General features: G+C 39.8%; 1 protein-coding gene across 1 annotated transcript; it reads left to right on the top strand.

Moving 5' to 3' along the window:
- Positions 1–3,228: 3,228 nt before the first annotated feature.
- On the top strand, positions 3,229–8,219 carry LOC148129711 (uncharacterized). Its single transcript, XM_087972864.1, is given in 3 exon segments — positions 3,229–3,558; positions 3,560–3,774; positions 8,144–8,219. Coding segments are annotated over 3 exon segments (621 nt in total).
- Positions 8,220–21,499: the final 13,280 nt, after the last annotated feature.

Here is a 21,499-nt window from a genome sequence, read left to right on the forward strand (position 1 = left end):
AAAGATGTTGGATAACCATTTGTCTGAAGTGGTGTAGGGTTTCCTGCCTAAGCAGGGGGTTGGACTAACGGACCTCCAAGGTCCCTTCCAACTCTGTTATTCTATTCTATCTGAGTTCTTAAGTTAATAGCACAGTCATTCTGTGAATCTGGCTTCCTCACTGACTTTGCTTGGTAGAAGTTCGCAAAAGGTGATTATTTGTCCCCAGGACATTGCACCCATCATAAATACATGCCAGTTGCCAAGCATCCTAATTTTGATCATGTGACCACAGGGATGCTTTAATAATCCTAAGTATGAAAAACAATCATAAGTCACTTTTTTCAGTGCTGTTATAACTTTGTAAAAGGTAAAGGTAAAGGTTCCCTTCGCACCTATGTGCTAGTCATTTCCATCTCTAGGGCAGGGGTCTCCAACCTTGGCAACTTTAAGACTTGTGGACTTCAACTCCCAGAGTTCCCCAGCCAGCTTTGCTGGCTGAGGAACTCTGGGAGTTGAAGTCCACAAGTCTTAAAGTTGCCAAGGTTGGAGACCCCTGCTCTATGGGACAGTGCTCATCTCCATTACAAAGTTGAAGAGCCAACGCTGTCCAAAGACGTCTCCATGGCCATGTGGCTGGCATGACAAAACGCCGAAGGTGCACAGAACGCTGTTACCTTCCCACCAAAAGGGTCCCTATTTTTCTACTTGCATTTTTTATGTGCTTTTGAACTGCTAGGTTGGAAGCAGCTGCAACAAGTAACGGGAGTTCACGCCGTGACGCAGCGCTAGGGATTCGAACCGCCAAATCTTAACTTTGAACGGTCACTTAAAAAATGGTTGGAAGATCAGGACTGCTTGTAATATTTTACGTTACCATGGAGGTGGTTTCTTCTCCATGCCATGGAAATGTGAATGCTCCGTTGGATACCGGGCATCTCCCTTTTTGATCACATCACAAATGACACCATTCAACAACATTTTGGTGTGGCACCAATTATAGAGAAGATGAGAGGTGGCTGACTCCGCTGGAATGGACACGTCCAGAGAGAAGCACCTTCCACTGTGGCCAAGACTGCCAACCAACTAGACGTCAATGGCCGGAAATCCCATGGGCATCCAAAACAGAGACGGCAAGACACCATCAACAAAGATATGTAAGCCATAGGCCTGTGCAGCTGACCGTAGTGTTCAATGATCCAAAAAGTGGACCTTGAGCCGCAGGAATACTCTAGGAAGAAGAAGAGACGTCGTTTCTCCTAATTTGATTTTTCCTTCTGAACTTAGCCTCCACTCCTGATATTCCTTCAGAGGTGGTATTCAACCGGTTTTGATCATTTCTGGAGAACCGGTAGCAGAAATTTTGAGTAGTTCAGAGAACCAGCAAATCCCACCCCTGACTGGCCCTGCCCACATCTATTCTCTGCCTCCCAAGTCCCAGCTGATCAGCTGGGTCTTCTTTTGTTGCCCTGCACAGGAGAACGGAGCTGGAAAGCAGGTTAGTGGGGTGGGGAGGGAATGGGGATTTTGTAGTAAGCTACCCCCGGGAGTGGGGAGGGAATGGGGATTTTGCAGTATCGTTCCTCTGCCACGCCCACCAAGCCATGCCCACAGAACTGGTAGTAAAAAAAAATGGAGTCCCACCCCTGATATTCCTTTGATAGCATTCCGTCCAAGCCCTAACCTTACTTCTAACCCTGCTTGTCCTCCAAGCTCAGTTAAGGTTTGGCCAAGTGTTACCATCTGCTGAGATGGATGGCATTCAGAGACTGACCAAGGAGAAGAGGACACAAATAAACAGCACGCTTGGTTTCCTCTGATTGATAATCGCCCCAGGACAATCAGAAGAATGGACTCCTTTGTACTCTGCTTAAATAGCATGTTGTTGCAGGATATTGCAACAGCTTTAAGCCTCAACTGGATAGATTAATTTAATGGTGGATGGACCCACCGATGCTCATTACTCAACACAGCTGATAATGAATCTCCTATATTCAGAAAATGAAAAACTCTCAGATTTATGCATCTGACTTGCAGCAGCCTTTTGTCTGGCCGCACAGCTCTTTTTTTCTTTTTAGTCTTCGCTCAACCCCACATTCCCCTCTCCAGATGATGACAAACAATAGATCAACTTAACGCAAAAGCATTTCTCTCATGCATCCACCTTCTCTCTTTTTGTCCTTTATAACTGTTGACAATGGCAGAAACTTCAGACTTGCAAACAGAGCAAAGCAGACCCCGGCTCCGTTGCAAACCCACCTATTTATTATTATTTTTCGCCTCCTTTTTTCTTTTTGAGACATTTTCTGACAACAATAATCCTCCTTTTAAATGTTGGTTCTGCCGAGCAGCATAATGGACCTTCCCTCCAGTTATCTGACCGGCCAAGCTCATAATGAGCATTTAATTATAGTTTATACAGACCACTTTGGTCTGGGTGGAAAGAGCTGCTTTGTTACAGTCAATGAAGTATTTAAAGCTACATCCAAGGTAGGAACGGCTTTATTAAACACTTGGGTAAGCAATAATAAACTAACATTGATCGAGCAACTTGATAGCTCTCTTTTATGTTCTCAGAGAAGGGAAACAGGGGGAAAAAATAGACTCAAGAATTTAAAGTAACTTGGCACAGTAAAAGAATGCATTCACATGGCTGCCCCGGGAGGCCTGTTTGATGTAACTCAATCTTCCACTTGTCCCCAAAAGTTGCTTTACTTTCCTCTCCAAAGTGCAGAAAAAAACATAATTTGAAACTACCAAGGAGACGGAGAAAAGAAACTCTCAGCTGCCCTCTAAGGAAGAATGTTGCTAAGCATGAACTTCTTTGCAACTATTAATGTTCAATAGCTTTGCAAATAATAATAATAATAATAATAATAATAATAATAATAATAATAATAATAATAATGATGATGATGATGATGATGCACCACAGTGGCACTGAAGAAAGGGAAGATCGTAGAAAGTGATGGAATTGAAATCCCAATGGACAAACCATCAAGTGCCACCAACCTGAAGCCTACAAATACCTGAGCATACTGCAGTTGGACAATACCAAACACGAGCAAGTGAAAAATGTCGTCAGCAAAGAATACACACAAAGGGTCAGAAAACTTCTAAAAAGCAAACTGAATGGCGATAATACCATCAAGGCTATAAATACCTGGGCCATACCTGCCATCATATATACTGCTGGGATAGTAAACTGGACACAGGCAGAGCTGGACAGCTTGGATAGGAAAACAAGAAATGACCATACACTATGCGCTGCACCCGCGTAGTGACGTTGACAGGTTATATTTGCCCAGGAAAGCAGGTGGCAGAGGACTTTTGCAAGTGAAGCAGACAGTCAAAGTAGAGAAGTACTCTCTGGCAGATAATGTGAAAGACAGTGTTGAACCAGCTTTGATGGAGGTCAACAAGAGGAAGCTGCTCAAAGTGCAGCAAACCAAGAATCAATACAGGAAAACAGCGATGCAAACTCGGGCTGACAGCTGGTGTAACAAAGCACTGCATGGACAATTCCTTGAAAAGATCCAAGGAAAAGTAGACAAGGAAAAGACCTGGTTATGGCTGACCCAACGGAACACTGAAGAAAGAAACAGAAGGCCTGATTCTTGCAGCCCAAGAACAAGCCATCAGAACGAATGTAATCAAAGCCAGAATAGAAGAATCTGCTGATGACCCCAAATGCAGACTCTGCAAAGAAGCGGATGAAACCATTGATCACATACTGAGCTGTTGCAAGACAATAGTTCAGACTGACTACAAACAACGTCTCAACACAGTCGCTCAGTTGGTCCACTGGAACTTGTGTCACAACTACCATCTGCTTGTAGCAAAGAACTGGTGGGTCATAAGCCTGAAAAAGTGGTCGAAAATGAGCATGCAAAACTACTGTGGGACTTCCGAATACAGACTTACAAAGTTTTGGAACACAATACCCCAGATATCATGATTGTGGAGAAGAAAAAAGTGTGGATCATCGACATTGCCATATCTGGTGATAGCAGAATCGATGAGAAACAATTTGAAAAAGTCACCAGATATCAGGACTTGAGAATTGAACTGCAGAGACTCTGGCATAAACCAGTGTAGGTGGTTCCAGTGGTACTTGGCACACTGGGTGCTGTGCCTAAGACCTAGGCAAGCACTTAAAAACAATTGGCACTGACAAGATCACCACTGGTCAGCTGCAGAAGGCCACCTTTCTGGGATCTGCTCGCATAATCCGCCAATACATCACACAGTCCTAAACCGCTTGGGAAGTGTTCGACTAGTGATTTGTGATACGAAACCCACCCATGGTTTGGAAACCTAATGTAAGTCAATTCATTTTCATGTTTGTGATTTTAATTGGATAGTCGAATGACTATTCAGTTCAATGAAGATTTGTATGCAACAAGTTTATGTACTGTTGATTCCACAAGTTCAGTCAAATCCAATCTATTGGATTTGATTTGTCCAACAGTCTTGGTCCTTCCATTTGAAGATTCATATTGAAATAAGTCCTGCTTTTGGTTTCAATTATGTCCTGACACCATTGCTATGGAAACTAGCAGTTTGCTCAAGGTTGAGGAGATAGCAGCAGACCAGAAAGCAAAACCAAAACAAGGTCTTTGAAAAAGAAATCTGCCTGAGTGGTTTTGCTTTTAACACAGAAGCGCACAATCCAGTCCAAAGTTCCAACAGCTATGTCAGGGCAATCAGCCAGTCTAGTGGTCAGAATTTCTTGAGCAGAATCCACACAAACATCATGCAAGTTCAGATAGTTGACTCCAATGAATGATCATGGGTCAGGGCTGCCTCTTAAATCAGGCTGCAGCCAGCTGTGTTTAATCAAGGGATTTGTCCCCTTACTTCGCAAGGAGCCTCATATAACTATAATGTCTTCCCTTTCCTCTTCTCTTCTCACCAGATGTAGGGGTTTGGAGACCTTATGTCAATAACATCTGACTACTTTGTTTAGGTGGTGTCTGTGTTTGATCAGGCTCAGGTAATTCTTGGCTTAGTGTCTCCTGAGGCAGATATTCCACAGGTGTTGCTGGTGCAGACTTTTTCAAATTCAGAGTTGGCGTCTCAGTCTTGGGCCATGCCATAATTGATGGTTCAATTAATTTGTCCTCTGATAAAAGCTTGGAATTGAGGTTTAGCACAAATTTTTCATAGGTTGTTTCCTGGCACATCAGTCATATTTTAGCTTGTGAGAAAAATCCATGCAACATATCCTCTCGCTACAATTTAAAAGAATGAGTGAAGGCTATCTGGACCCATGTAAGCTGGCTACACTTCTTCCACTGACTTGAGATATGCCCTCTTCATCAACCTGAAATATAACAGAATAACAGAGTTAGAAGGGATCTTGGAGGACTTTTAGTCTAACCCCCCACTCAAGCAGGAGATCTTATTCTATTTCAGAGAAATGACTGTCCAGTCTTGGAGGTAAGCATTTCAACTGGTTAATTGTTTTAAATGTCAGGAAATTTCTCCTTAGTTCTAGACTGGTTCTCTCTTTGATTAGTTTCCATCCATTGCTTTTTGTCCTGCCCTTTGGTGCTTTGGAGAACAGCTGACCCCTCTTCTCTGTAGCAGCCCCATAAATCTTGGAACATTGCTTTCATGTCACCCCTAGTCCTTTTCATCAAACTAGACATACCCAATTGCTTCCTTGGTGCTCATGTATCAATCATATGGGAGATACCTCCACTGTCTTGCAATGGATACATGGACCTTAATCCCTCTTATGCGATATATATTATGACAATATGCATCTAGAGTCCTAAGTAAAACATATATGGGGGAAACCTTATAGGGTAACATTAACTATGAGAGATTAAGACTGTAGTAGCCGTTTAGTTGAACTGTAGGGCTGGCCTTTACTATTATAGACTCAGTGGTTCAATAGATGCATAAGAATGTATGTGATTCCCTTCATTTCAAAGTCTTGGAGAGGCTTCAAACTGCATTCTCAAATTTGACCAACGTAAGTTTTGAAAGTTGCAAATTAAGTCCAGGAAACAAAAACAACTTTGGAAAGAAACTTAAACCAATTCAACCTCAGGTCTCTTTGGTATAAAAAAGAGGGAGGAGAAAAACTGTCCAGGTTTCAAGATTGATGTCTTCTCTTTAAAGTGGGCCCGCTCAGGAAACAGACTACAGCAAAAATACTGGAGCTCTATTGGTACGGTCCATAGGAGCAGAATCTTGAAAGCCTGACAGATCTAAACTGAGTAAGTCAATCAACAGAGTGTAATGGCTGCCTGAAGTTTTGAGATGGGAAGCATGCAAAATGGATCATGAGCTCTTTAGATTGGTTGCCAGATTGAAAATAAAAATAATCAATACTCCTTTGTCTCTCAGGATTTGACATAATTATACTGATTTGACATAATTATTCCCTACCTAATCTCAATTTCCATTGCTTCATACTCCAATAGCCCCAGAATATTCATTCTATCATCAATCGGTCAGTCAGTCAGTCAATCAATCAATCAATCAATCAATCAATCAATCAATCAATCTAATATAGGAAAAAAGCAATAGTACTTGGACTTATATTACCACTTCATAGAGCTTTACAGACCTCTCTGCCCACTGCCAATAGTTTGATCCTGACAGGCTCAAGGTCTAAGCACTTTACAGAATCAGCATATTGCCCCCAAACAATCTGGGTCCTCATTTTATCAACCTCGGAAGGATGGAAGGCTGAATCAACCTTGAGCTGGTCAGGATCGAAATCCTGGCAGTCAGCTGAATTAGCCTTCAATACTGCATTCTAACCACTGCGCCACCACGGCTCTTAAAAAAATGCAAGAAATAAAACCATTTACAGTTTTAAAAATTGCTGAGAATGTTTTTCCAAGCAACGTCCCCATTTTTGTTATCAAAGGTTAACCTATTGCACTGTTAGGTGATATCACTATATCTTGAAAGAAATGGAAAACTTGCCCTCAGAAACTTGAATAGACTTGCTATTGTCTGCTATCATTTATATCTAATACAAGCCGTTCTACACAGCTCATCTTTAATCCCCATGCTTGTTAAGAAGCTTAAAGAGTAAAAAAAAAAAAAAATCAGATGATTTCAGGGTCTTTTGGAGTTCAAGGTCAATATGATTATGTCCTTTCTTTCCTTTCTCTCTTTCTCTCCTCTCTCCCCCTCTTTGTAGTTAGCGTCATGGTCTCATCACAGTTTGCAAAGTTCAATTCCTTTTTGGTTCCCTAATTAGGAGCTGTCCAGGAATATATCTCGAGGCTTTTATATGCGAGATCAACCCTTTGCCCTGGGACCAATTATAGAAAAATAGCTTTACATATTTCAGTGTTTGAATATCTGATGTTCATACATGCTGTCATGTTTTATGGCAAGGCATGATAAGAGCTAGCCATTATCAGCCTGGGATGCAAACCTTCATGGAGATTTAAAACTCAGAATAGAGACATCATACTTGGATATATTATATGGTGAATGTCATCTTTAGATGTGTCAACTTGACTTGTAGTAATAATTATAAGGAATAATGTGATGTTAATGATTGTAAATATTCTCTTCTATTACTAACGCTTAAATTACAGAATTGTAGATAATGGAAAGGAAATTTAAATGATATTTTTTTAAAAAAAAACAACTATAAATTTTGCAGGATTTGCGTAGTTCTTATTTTGGGAAGTGTGTATTGGCCTCTTCTCATCCAAATAATTGATCTGAGTTGGATCACCTAGGCCAGGTTTTCTCAACTTTAGCAAATTTAAGATAGGTGGACTTCCAACTCCCAGAATTCCCCAGTCAACATGACTGGCTGGAGAATTCTGGGAGTTGAAGTCAACCCATCTTAAAGCTTCCAAAATTGAGCAACACTGGCCTAGGCTATTTGAGAAATCAAGCAAATTCAGGTAAACTATCAAATCAGGTCAAGACAATCCAAGAATTGGTTTTTCATTCCACAGTTGAACCTGAATCATTGATTGCATTCGGAAACTCAATTCAGTTCAATGACCTTTGGATCAGATTAAGTTATAGCAGCTCACAAATGATGAATTTAACGATGGGAGAGATAATGTTTCCACCCACCCACCCAGAGAAGGTGATGCATGGAACAAAGGGGCAAACTTCAATCCACCGCTGTGATTGACATCTTGACTTTCCTGGCCTTCTCTTACCACAGACATTATGGACAAGAACTGAATTCTCTTACAGCTATTAGAACTGCTGGAAAAAGCCATGGAAATGAAGGGACATGAAAAAAAAAAACATGATTCCTTCACTTTTAGAAAAATGGAAGGACATGGTGATGTTTGATGGCGTTAGAGGTACCATTTGCAGGATGTACAGTAAACTGTTTCAAGTAAAGCTACTTTTTGCAGTTGACTGATGGTGAATTTGTCAATGCCAATAATGTTCAAGTGGAACTCCAGATGTTTTGAAATGGCACCCAAGGTGCTTTTTACTATTGGTACTACCTTTGATTTCTTATGCCACAGGCATTTTCTACTTCTATTTGCAGGTCTTTGTGGTTTGTGGTTTTCTCCAGTTCTTTCTCTTCTAATCTGCTGTCTCCACTATCCAGACTTTTTTTGTCTTTCTTACCAACAATTGTTAAGTCTCTATTGTTGTTGTTGTTGTTGTTGTTATTGTTGTTATTATTATTAATTTTGCCTTCAATCAATCAGAAAAAGCTGGAGGAGACTTTGGAGGTCTTCTAGTCCACCCCCTGTACCATTTCAGGTAGGTAATTGTCCAGACTTTTCTTAAAAACCTCTAGTGATGGAGAGCCTACTACTTCTGGTGGCAAAGCTGTTCCACTGGTTAATTGTCCTCACTGTTTGGAAGTTTCTCCTTAATTCCAGGTTGCTTCTCTCCTTGATTTGTTTCCAGCCATTATTTCCCATCTTGCCTTCTGGTGTTTTGGAAAATGCCTTTTCTTTGTGGCAGTCCACTTATTTTCCAAAGGCAAAGTGAGAAATAATGGGTGGAAATAGTACAGATCCTATATAAGAAGAGGCTCTGCTTATTATGGGCATGCCTTAATTATTACCAGTGGAGCTGTACATTGGAGTTGCCCTTGAACATCACTCAGAGGCTTCACCTAATCCAGAATGCAGCAGCGCAGGCAGTGATGGCTTGGTATGCCCATATGGCACTTCTGTTATCTGAGCTATACTGGATGCCATTCTACTTCAGGATGACAAGGAGTGAAGCAACTTGGAATGAAGGATAAACTTCCTAACAGTGAGGACAATTAACCAGTGGAACAGCTTGCCTCCAGAAGTTGTAGAGGCTTCACCACTGAAGGTTTTTAAGAAAAGACTGGACAACCCACCTGTCTGAAATGGTATAGCCTCTCCTGCTTGAGCCTTCATATATTGGAACAATGCTATCTTTTATTATTTGGAAACAGATCTTTCTTACCATGAGCATTCCACTGGATTTCATCTTATCCTAATAGGTAAGTAGCTCACTGTCGTAACAATCTGCAGGGAAAGATGGGATTTGAGAACATTTTATTGGCATTATAGAAACATAGCTTCTCTTCCAGTGTATTTATTATACTTCAGCATTACCAAAATCTAAACTGCATGATTCAGCAAAGTGCAAGCCCTTTAAAATGAAAGAATACGTGAGAAAAAGTCAAGCACATTTTTTTTTCTCTTCAGATGAACATTTTATGAAAAATAATGGCTGGACATCAGCTGAATTATTGTGCCCATATTTAGGAAATATTCCAAAGAGATATTCCTAAATAAACAGTGTCTTTTCACTTCCCTTTCCACTTGGGGATAGTTTAAAAATAGGTTTTATATGTTCTTGTAAATGTCAACTTCATTCTGTGGTTTTGTTACTGTCCCAAAGGAATTGAATTAATTATGTTGGGTGTTTGGTAGAAGAATTATATGCTATACAAGGAGAAAAAGTAACTTAAAAAACCTGAGCTTTATTCTCATGATAAAAATCATAGAATTGTAACAGAACAAGTGCTCCCTTCAGTAATATATTCGATCTAGATTAACCCCATCAAACTAAACAAACAATGCACTCAAATAACATTATGAGCGTTCAAACCATATAAATCTCCAAAATTTGTGGAAAATTGGAAACATGGGAATGAAGATGAAAGGTATCAAAATTATGAACAATGTAATTGAAATACTGATTCAGTTCGGGTTTACATGTTTTGCATCCTGATCTAATTTGTAAAATCACTCCAATTCTGCTCAGGTATCTAAACTGGATTATTGGCTGAAATCATATCCATTTGGATTTCCAAATCAAACAAAAACAAAAACTTTTGAGTATGTGAAGAAATCACCAATCATATCATCCTTGTCAACTCAAAGATATCCAGTTTAATTTGATTTATTCTCACTGATTTGCTGATTCAGTTGGAAAGTCAATACAGTTTGGACTTTATTTGGATATTTATTTAAGTCAGAGATAATTTTAAAAGTGCATACAACACATGTGGTATAAACAAAACATAAGCACACAAAATGAAGTCTGGAAGCTTTCGAGAAGAGATTCGACGGCCATTTTTTAGAAATGGTGCAGGGTGTCCTGCTTGGGCAGGAGGTTGGACTAGATGACCTACAAGACCCCTTCCAACTCTGTTAATCTATGTGTCAAAGTAAGCACATTCAAAATTCCAAGCTGTAGAATAATAACATATAAAGACTAAGGCAGTAGCTCATAGTAGAAATCCCTTAAACAATAGTTAGTTCATTCAAGCTGTGATGAGTTTAATTCCCTTAACTTCTGATGTCAATTATAATTGATCAGAACCTAGCCAGTTTGATATAATTTTGTATTAAATTAACTAAAAGGTAAATCAAAGGTAATTTAATCAAATGCTTACACACCTTTGATCAAAATATTTAAAATAATTCATAATTGTCTAAGGGAGATAATCCCAGGCTCATGGCAGAATCAGTATCTTTCACAATCATCTTTATGCATTGAATTAAACAAACTTGCTATTATTTGTCATTATTTATTTTTTGGCTATCACATTCTGCAGAAAGCTTTCACCTTACAGGTAAAGTTCAGGTGTGAATCAATATGGTCAGCTTCTGAAGTCATTTTCATTAAAAAAAAAACAAACAGAATAACAAAATAGAATTGGAAAGGATCTTGGAGGTCGTCAAGTAGGAGACACTGTACCACCACTCTGAAGGCAAATCATTCCAGTAATTAATTGTTCTAACTGTCAGGAAATTTCTCCTTAATTCTAGGCTGCTTCTCTCCTTAGTTTCCAACCATTGTTTCTTACCTTTCTGGTGGCAGCCCCTCAAATATTGGAACACTGCTATCGTGTCATCCCAAGTTCTTCTTTTCTCTAAACTAGCTATACCCAATTCCTGTAACTGTTCTTCATACGTTTTAGCCTCCAGCCCACTAATCAACTTTGTTGCTCTTTTCTGCACTCTTTCTAGAGTTTCCACATCTTTTTTTATATATTGTGGTGACCAAAACTGGATGCAGTATTCCAAGTGTCGTCTTACCAAGGCTTTATAAAGCGGTACTAACATTGTATGAGATCTTCATTCTACCCCTCTGTTAATTCAGCCTAAGATTGCATTAGCTAGGGCATCTCTCTGCCTTCAAATGCTTTATAATAAATATTTGACTTCCGGTTTCGCCAGGCTTCGGAGGCGGCGGGGTTTCGCGATCTCTGCGATCCCGCCGCGCTAGCCGCTTCTTGGTTCCTCCGACCCAGATGGGTCCGGGAGGATAAGGTTGCCCCGTAGAGGCAACCGAAGACAGGGAGGATCCGGACAAGGGGTTGGGGTGTTCGCAGACCCCTTCCCCACTCCAGCATAACCTCCTTTTCTCAAGTCGGTTCAGCGGCGGTCAGCAATGGCCGCCACAAAGAAGCCAGCAACCGGACAAGATCGTGCTGGAGGAAGAAGGAGAAATTTTTGAAGCGAAAGTTTTTTTGGCTGAACTGGGATTAGAAGATACATTTAATACCCTGAAATCTAAGATTTGGTTTTTTGTTTGAAAGATACTTTGTTTCCAGAAGAGATTGGCAAGCGCGAGTGAAAGTGTTTTCAAGTGAAAGTTTACTCTCCTTCCACATGGAATTAACAAATGAATGCTGAAAATACTACTATTCTATAAAAGGTAAAAATCTAAAGCTTCTTGTTATAAATGGGAAGAGAGAGAACAAAAGGAAAATTTATACTAAGATTTTGTTGAAGGAGATGCCTGGAAGATTTTAGAGATTGGAAGTTTACTGTAATAAGAACTTAAAATACAGACTGGTTTTCTTTTCTCCCTTTGCAACTGATTTTAACCCAGGAAGAAGGGAAGAATTTTGTGCTTTGTTTGGATTGTTTGGTGACTTTGGGGCTTTGGGATTTGCTTTAAGCTTGGAAATATCTTTGGCTGTTTTAAGAAGAAGAAGAGGAGGATTTACAATGACTTTATCTGCTGATGAACTGAGAGAGGAATATGGCAAAATAAAGAAAGACGATGTGGGAGAAATTTTTGCTTTTTAGAAATGGCGCTTGCTGCTTATCAGCAAATAAATATTTAAAAAAAAACTAAAAGAGGTAAACCTCTATTTGACCTAAACCAAATTAACTTGAACAAGATTAAGTTCAAGTTAGACCAAATTAACATTTCACTAGAGATGCTTTTAGCCAATACAGTCTTAGACTGCATTAACAGAGGGATGCAAGCAAGATCACATGAAGTGTTAGTACTGCTTTATAGTAGCTGTGGTGGCACAGTGGTAAGAATGCAGAATTGCAGGCTAATTCTGCTGACAGCCAGCGGTTCAATTTTTTTTTTTTCCATAAAGATTTTTATTTTTAGATATACATCAATATTATTGCATGGACAGTGTGGTGTCTGAGTGTCATTCGTTTTAATACAAAAATAGTATTGATACAAATGAAAATTACTACATTAATCAAACTTATGTGGTTCTAATGTTATTATACATATTTGTGTCAGCACACACTCCTTCATTCTTCAGTTATACAATATTTGCTACATCCTTCTAATAGCAATAACATTATTCTTGACCGTACCTGATAACACCCTTTTTCAAAATCTGATCTTAAACTCTACCGTTCATTTTAAATGTGCATAACAATAGGGGTTCAATTCTGATTGGCTCAAAGTTGACTCCAGAGGTGGTATATTCAGCAGGTTCTGACCAGTTCTGGAGAACTGGTAGCGGAAATTTTGAGTAGTTCAGAGAACCGACAAATAGTGCCTCTGACTGGCCCTGCACCCATCTATTCTCTGCCTCCCATTGAGTCCCAGCTGATTGGCTGGGTCTTCTTTGGTTGCCCTGCACAGGAGAATGGAGCTGGAAAGCAGGTTAGTGGGGTGGGGAGGAAATGGGGATTTTGTAGTATCCTTCCCCTGCCACGCCCACCAAGCCACCCCACCAAGCCATACCCATAGAACCGGTAGTAAAATTGTTTGAATCCTACCACTGGTTGACTCGGCCTTCCATCCTTCCGAGATGAGTAAAATGAGGAGCCAAAATTGTTGGGGGCAAGAGGCTGACTCTGTAAACTGCTTAGAGAGGGCTGCAAAGCTCTATGAAGCGATATATAAGTACTATCGCTAGTGTTTTCTTCAATTTGTACAAAGCTGGTTATTGCAGGTTGCAAATGTTAGCCTTTTGCAGAAATTTGAAACAAGTAGGAGCTAAATACGAACAACAAGACCAAAAGTAAATGATCAGGAAACGATCCACTCGAAGTAAAATATTTCTAAATTGTATAGATATCTTGCAGGAGATTGTTAAGAACGAGATGGGCCCTTTCAATAATATTAAAGAAATTTTGCATCGCTACACTTTCAGTAAACCCTATTCCAGGGTTCTGCCCTATTCCATTAATGCATTACTTGCAAGATTCTTGGGCAGGGGTCCCCCTTCCCAGTTTTTCTTTCTCTCCCTTAAAAGGAGTTTATAAATTATGGAAAAAATCTTGACAGCTTGTCCTTATAAATATGAAGATTACCTCTCCTACCCTCACGAATCTGAAAAGTCATTGCTGTTTAAAAAAAATACACAAAACTACTGATTCAGCAAACTGGGAAAATAATGTGCATATTTTTTGCTGACCAGGGAATGCTCAGGAAATTTAATTCTTTTTTTCCCCCATTATAACATTTACTGTACTTTTTGCCATCCAAATATTATTATGTTTACAGAAAATGTCCCCATTTCCTGAGGAAAGGTCCTGTTATTGACAATATGAATATCACAGTGAAATATGCTCCAATACCTGGAGATGCTCAGGGAATCCAGTTAGAGTCCCTGTGGAACGGTTTTTATTTGCTTATCACATAGAAACCTCTTAGGGGTTTGACTATTCCTTTGTATTGTTTCTATAACTTGCCATCGGTGACCTCATGATGATATTACAGAAACGGCTTGGAGATCTGCATACCCACACTAAGGAACCTTAATCTGTGGTTGTAGCATTTGCAAAATGACCAATATCTGCTTTCATCAATATAAAGCCAAACAAGTTTCTAGAACTCATTGTTTCCTCTGACAGAGATCTCCTCAAGTTTCAATCCAATTTAAGAGAGTGGAAGACAACTATGTAAGAAATCAAGATAGGGATAAAGGGACTATATATTTAGTTTTGCATGTATTGACAGTAGCAAGGATTGTATTTGCACACTATTAGAAAAATGGGAACACCCCCTCAGATGGGGATGTAATTCGGAAAATATTAGACTGTGCCGAGGTAGATAGATTGACATTAAAATAAAAGATAAAGAAGACACAGAATATTATTTAACATGGAATGAATGGTTGGAGATAAAAGGTCAAAATTAGATAAAGATTAATGCTATGTATGAATTAAATATAAAGATGGTTTATAATTATGAATATGCTAATATAATTAATAGAATTACAAATAAGCTAATATACAGAGAAAACTAGTTAAAACTACTGTTATATTATTATTATTAGTAGTAGTATATGTATTAATACCTTTGTTTGTTCTTTGTTTTCCTATAAATGATGTGCCCTTACAATATGCTGTATTGAAAAGGCATATGAATTTAAAAAAAACAAAAAGAAATCAAAATATATTCATCTAATTTGATGGTGAGCTGTGTGTGTGCTGTGTTCCTCTATCAGACAGGAACGTAAGACATTGCATTGAGATTTTGAAAAAAAAAATCTGAGGGTAGCCTCACAAAATGATTACAAGGGATAAGTAGGAAAATAAAGATAATGCCAGAATCTATATTATAGTCTAATAAAAGTCAGGCTGAGCTGGGAATCTGAATAGCACCAATTTCAACAGTCTACAAAGAGATTTTGATGCAGCAAAACACATTGCCAGTATATCTCTTTTTCGGTGGGCTTTAAAAACATCTCACTTTTCTTCTGCAAACATGCTTCTTTTTTTTTTAGAGGGCTTAACAGTATCAATCTTAACTGCCGCCATCCTGCCATTAACACACTTAAAAACACGCCACGGTGCTAAAGGAAGAACTGAGGCAGGAAGTTAAGGTTAGGTTTAATCAACATAAGCCAACATCAGTGGGAAGTCAGCCAGTTTGATGATGAATTGAAATCTTGCTGCTCAGTGAAGACTCAGTCCTTCTTTTGGAAAAATGGGAAGACAAGGGAAAAAAAACATATATATCAGTTTTGAAAAATATACAACAAGAAACTGCCCATTTCTAATGCTGGTAGTATTTTTTCTGAATTCTTGTCTAATTCAGATCCGTCTAGTTCACTTGTGCAGATTCTGGAAGCTGAAAGTAGGAGTTATAATGATCCTTTGGGTAGCAGAACGCATCACTTCTCATGAAAAAGATAGAAGGAAAGACCAAAGTGGTCAGGAAATCTATTTTGCAAGCTTAAGTTAACGGAATGACAGAGTTGGAAGGGACCTTGTAGGTCATCTAGTCCAATTCCCTGCCCAAGCAGGACACCCTACACCATTTCTGACAGATAGCAGTCCAGTCTCTTCTTGAAAGCTTCCAGTGATGAAGCTCCCACAACTTCTCTTCCATGGGTTGATTGTTCTCACTGTCAAAAAATTTATCCTTATTGGTTGAATCTCTCCTTGTTCAGTTTCCATCCATTGTTCCTTGTCTGGCCTTGGAAAATAGCTTCACCCCTTCCTCTCTGTGGCAGCCCCTCAAATTTTGGAAGACTGCTCTCTTGTCTCCCCTGGTCTTTCTCTTTACTAGACTAGCCAAGCCCAGTTCCTGCAACCTTTCATTGTATGTTTTAGCCTCCAGTCCTCTAATCATCCTGGTTGCTCTTCTCCGTACTTTTTCTAGAGTCTCAACATCTTTTTTATAATGTGGTGAACAAAACTGGATGCAGTACTCTAGGTGTGGTCTTACTAAGGCTTTATAGAGTGGTAGTAGTAGCTCCCTTGATCTTGATTGTATCTCTCTGTTAATGCAATTTAGGATTGCGTTGGCTTTTTTGGCTGCTGCCACACATTGCTGACTCATATTTAGCTGGTTGTCCACCAAGACTCCAAGATCCCTCTCACAGTTACTGCTATTAAGCCTGGTTTCTCCCAGGTTGACTTGGAGGGTTGAAAATAGTGATCACATGACCCAAAGACGCTGTAGCTATCTAAATACATGCTGTTTCCAAGCATCCAAATTTTGAACATAGGACTATGGGGATGCTGTGATTGTCATAAGTGTGAGGACTGCTCATAAGGACTGCTTTTTTTTAAGCAACGTTCCAACTTCAAACAGTCTCTAAAAAATGGTTGTAAGTCAAGGACTACCTGTACAGACATACGTACATGAACAGACAGATACAGATAGTCCTCAACTTCCAAAGTTCACTTAGTGACCATTTGAAGTTACAACAGCAGTGGAAAAAGTGACTTACATCCCTTTTCCCCCCACTTACAACCATTGCAGCATCCCCGTGGTCATGTGATCAAAATTCAGAGACTTGGCAACTGACTCGTACTTACGACGGTCGTAGTGTCCAGGGGTCACATGATCTCCTTTTGCAACCTTTCCAACCTGCAAGGTCAATGGGGAAGCCAGATTCACTTAACAACTGGGTTACTAACTTAATAACTACAGCAATTCCCTTAACAACCATGGCAAAAAAGAGGGTAGAAAGGAGCAAAATTCACTCAATATGTGCTTCACTTAGCAACAGAAACTTTGGGCTCCATTGTGGTCGTACATCGAGGACTGCCTATACTGTAGAGAGATGTTAACAGTGGTGGGATTCAGCTGGTTTGCACGAGTTCGGGAGAACCGGTTGCTAACTTTCTAAGCCATTTGGTGAATTGGTTGTTGGAAGACATCATTAGGGCAGAAAACCAGTGGTTAAATTATTTGAATCCCACCACTGGATCTTGACCCCTGTCAACTCATAAAACATTCCTAGGCCTGTTTTAGTAGTTGCCAAAAAAAAAAAAAAAAGGTGGGGGAGGAAGGAAATTTGGAAGAGCAGTGCAGCAGTTTGAAAGCGAAAGTACATTCCAACTCTTATCTTTAAAAGATTGAAACTAAACTACCAGAGCTTTTGCCCGGGAATATATTTAATTGGAGAACATGAATGATGACACCCAGCCTGTGAACCTGCTCAATTGGAGAATCTGGTTTATGAGACACCCAGGTGGGAGGGGGGAAACAGGGTTACAGGTGACTGTAAATCACCTATGCCAGAGTTGGCTTCATACAGGGCAGTGCCAGTATGTCGCCTCTAATGAATCCTTTGATATTTTTTAAAAATTTGGCTTGAGAATCATGATTTAATTACAGCAATTGCTGGAATCAGCAAGCCAACTTTCCTGACAACTCCTTTAATGGCCAGCAGCCTTAAATGAAGACCTTCCCATTTTGATAGAATAGGGAAGATCGTTCAGGAAATTGATTTCCTCCTGACTAAGGCATCTTCTCTATTTCAAACCTACCTTTTGTGGAGTCCTCCCTGTTCCTTTCAGGCGAGGAGGAGATAGATTACAAAGTCACTTGGTCAGCAAAGGGCAGTAGAGGGCACTCCAGGCCAGTGAAGGTTAAGCTGTGGTCACTTTTATCTCTTGTTGATGCAAAAGCACAAGGACATGGCCCAAGGTTTTCCTACAAGGGGGGAAAAGTTTTTACAAGCAGGTCAAGGACTTGCTGGCAGATAACCATTAGCAAAACAACTTTGCTATTGACAAAAGAAGCAGAGGGGGGGGGAATCGTGTTTGCAGATGCAATCTTTCTTTTTCTCGAAGGAGGTTAAATCACAATGGCATTTTTGGACTTACAAGTGGCTTCTCTTGCCTTCCCATCCCAATAAACCCTTATAAAGATTTGCTCCTTTTCTTCTGGGAAAAATATATAAAACAACCCACCTTGTACTAAACTTTTAAAATAGTACATTAAGTCCCTTCCGGAATTTACTTCAGGGATTGTTAATCTTAACAGAATAACAGAGGTGGAAGGGACCTTGGAGGTCTTCTAGTCTAGTCCCCTGCTCAAGCAGGAGACCCTATACCATTTTGGATAAATGGCTGTCCATTATTTTTGTAGTTGCCGGGAATCAAGAGTGACTCAAAGGTATAATCTGTTTTCGGTGTCTCAGTTGTACAGGTTAAAGGCACCAAAGAGCCAGAAGATTGTAAATACTAGGCTATCTTACACACAAGTTTCCAGGGTTTTGAACACCACTAAGAGGGAATTCTTCCCTCAGGAATTAGTTGCTGTGTTTCTATTTTCCATAAAGACACTTAAAGAAATTGTCAAAAAAGCCAATGCAATTCTAGGCTGCATCAAAAGAAGGACAGTATTAACATCGTACTAACTATTAGTAACACTATATAGTACATTGGTAAGACCACACTTGGGATAGTGTGCTGAGTTTTAGTTATCACGATCCAAAAAAGGATGTTGAGGCTCTAGAAAGAGTCCAAAAAACAGCAACAAAGATGATTAGTGGACTGGAGGCTAATTCATATGAACAGTTATCAGAACTGGGTATGTCTAGTGTGACAAAGAGAAGGACTAGGGGTGACATGTAAGTAGTCTTGATCACCATGATGTAAAAAAGAGGTTGAGACTCTAGAAAGAATGCAGAGAAGAGCAACCAGGATGATTAGGGGACTGGGGGCTACTCCAACTTGGTTGTTCTATTCTTTCAGTACTTGAGGGACAGTCATAAAGAAGAGGGAGTCAACTTATTCTCCAAAAACTTGAAAGAAAGACAAGGATTAATGGATGGAAGATTATCAAAGATAGATCCAACCTAGGATTAAGGAGGAATTTCCTGCCAATAAGAACAATTAATCAATGGAACAGCTTGTCTTTGGACATTGTGGTTGCTCCATCACTGGAGATCTTTAAGAAGAGATTGGACAGCCATTTGTCTGGAATGGCAGAGGGTCTTCTGCTTAAGCAGGAGGTTGGACTAGAAGACCTCCAAGGTCCCTTCCAAATCTGTTATTCTGTACTCTCTTCACCCAATAAATGCCTTTGCCTGCAAATACAGTGGAGAATTTCCAAAGAACACCCGTTTCTAAGTTCTAATGAAAGCCAAATGGCAATCAATAAATTCTTCCTATTATAGATGACAGTTGTGATTCAAAGTGTGATGTATGTTTTAACGTGGACTATAATCTTGCTCAAAATGAGAATGACTTCCACAATTTCCCAATGAAGCCGTTAAAGAAAGTCTGTATGATAAAGCTTATATCCTAAATTTGTTATCTATCGTCTAAATGTACCTTAAGGATTACTGAAATAAAGATTGCTTCAGTGAATAGCAGTTCATAATCTGCATTATGGAGTGAAGATTTCTTTTTCTCTGCCTTAGATAGATGATCCTATTGTTATCCTCACCACCAACATCGTAAGTTTCTTTTAACAATGCAGTCACCGACTTGGTTAAAGACCCTGAATCGAATCAGAGACAACTGCAGGAAGTGAAACAATCAATCAAGATGCCTAGCAGGTTCCAAACATTATTTTAACTCCGAAACAGAGTGACAGAGGATGGTAAAAAATTTCTAGGTTCTAGGCTGCATTAACAGAGGAATAGAATTAGGATCACATGAAGTGTTAATACCACTTTATAAGGCCTTGGTAAGGCCACACTTGGAATCCTGCATCCAGTTTTGGTCACTGCAGTGCAAAAAAGATGTTAAGACTCTAGAAAGAGTGCAGAGAAGAGCAACAAAGAGGATTAGGGGACTGGAGGCTAAAACTTATAAAGAATGGTTGCTGGAATTGAGTATGTCTACTTTGATGAAAAGAAGGGCTAGGGCTGACATGATAGCAAGCCTTCCAATATCTAAGGAGTTGCCACAAAGAACAGGGAATCAAGCTATTCTCCAAAGCACCTGAGAGCAGGACAAGAAGCAATGAATGGAAACTAATGAAGGAGAGAAGCAACCTGGAATTAAGGAGAAATTTTCTGAGTTACAACAGTTAATCCGTGGAACAATTTGCCTCCAGAAGTTGTGAAGGCTCCAACACTGGAGGTTTTTTAAGAACTTGGTATTGGGTTTCCTGCCTGAGCAGGGGGTTGGACTAGAAAACCTCCAAGGACCCTTCCAACTCTTCCATCCCATCCCATTCTTTTCTATTCCAAAGGTGGGCATTCGTTGTGGTTACCTCTTTTCTAAGAGGGCCAAATGGAAGCTTTTCAAGGGACTAAAGATGATTCACTCAAGAGCCTCCCAGGTTCTGGAGCTGGTGCTAGAAGCTGGTACTGCAACAGGAAAGTTCAACAGGGGAACTGGTTGCCTCGTGGTGTGGGGAGCTCCCTTTTCTACGATGTGCTCAAATCAAGGATGGGAAGTCAATTTCCAGAGATGCTTTTTAATTTGCATTCCAGCTGGACTCTCAGGATGTGCGCCCCCTGATTCATTTCCAACCTTGGACATCTGTTAGGGAGATTATGTAAAACCTTTCTCTGCTCCCCTGGATTACTTTGAGTAGTCAGTGCAGGTAAGAGAGCGCTACAGGGAAATGTGATGTCAGCCAGTTCCTGATGCTGCACTGATGGAAGCAGAGAAGTAGAGGAGATGATTGACATAATGGTCAAATTCAGTTCTCCAGCATCTTTGGACAGTGTGGAGGGGAGGGGAGAGGAAATGAGAGGGAGAGGGGAATGGAAAGGGGAGGGGAGGGGAGGAGAAGCCTGGGAAGAAGAGAGGCTTGGGGAGGGGAGGGGAGGAGGGGAAATTCCTGAATTATCAGGGTTGAGTAACACCATGCTAGATTTTACTTTGTACTTAATATTTAGCCTGTAACAAATTATTTTTCCTCTATCGTTATATCTGCTTGTTTGAATTATAATCTTTTCACATGCAAACAATTGATTAAAGGAGTTGTTTGTTTAACTGACTCTCAATAAGAAAATAAGTAAGCCTCTTAAATAAACGTGTAGTGAACATGATCAACTGGTTCAGGCATTTTTTTTTTTCCTGAATGTATGAAAAACATATCAGTCAGTATTGAACCTATCACAGATACGGGGAAATCTACAACAGTGATGTAGATCTGAAAAGTGGGCAGACACAGTAGACGTTTTTGAAAGCTACAAATGTCC

The sequence above is a fragment of the Notechis scutatus genome, chromosome 11 (assembly GCF_049901735.1).
Source record: "Notechis scutatus isolate UNSWTSFEM ecotype Mainland chromosome 11, rNotScu1.2, whole genome shotgun sequence".
Classification (NCBI taxonomy): Eukaryota; Metazoa; Chordata; class Lepidosauria; order Squamata; family Elapidae; genus Notechis; species Notechis scutatus.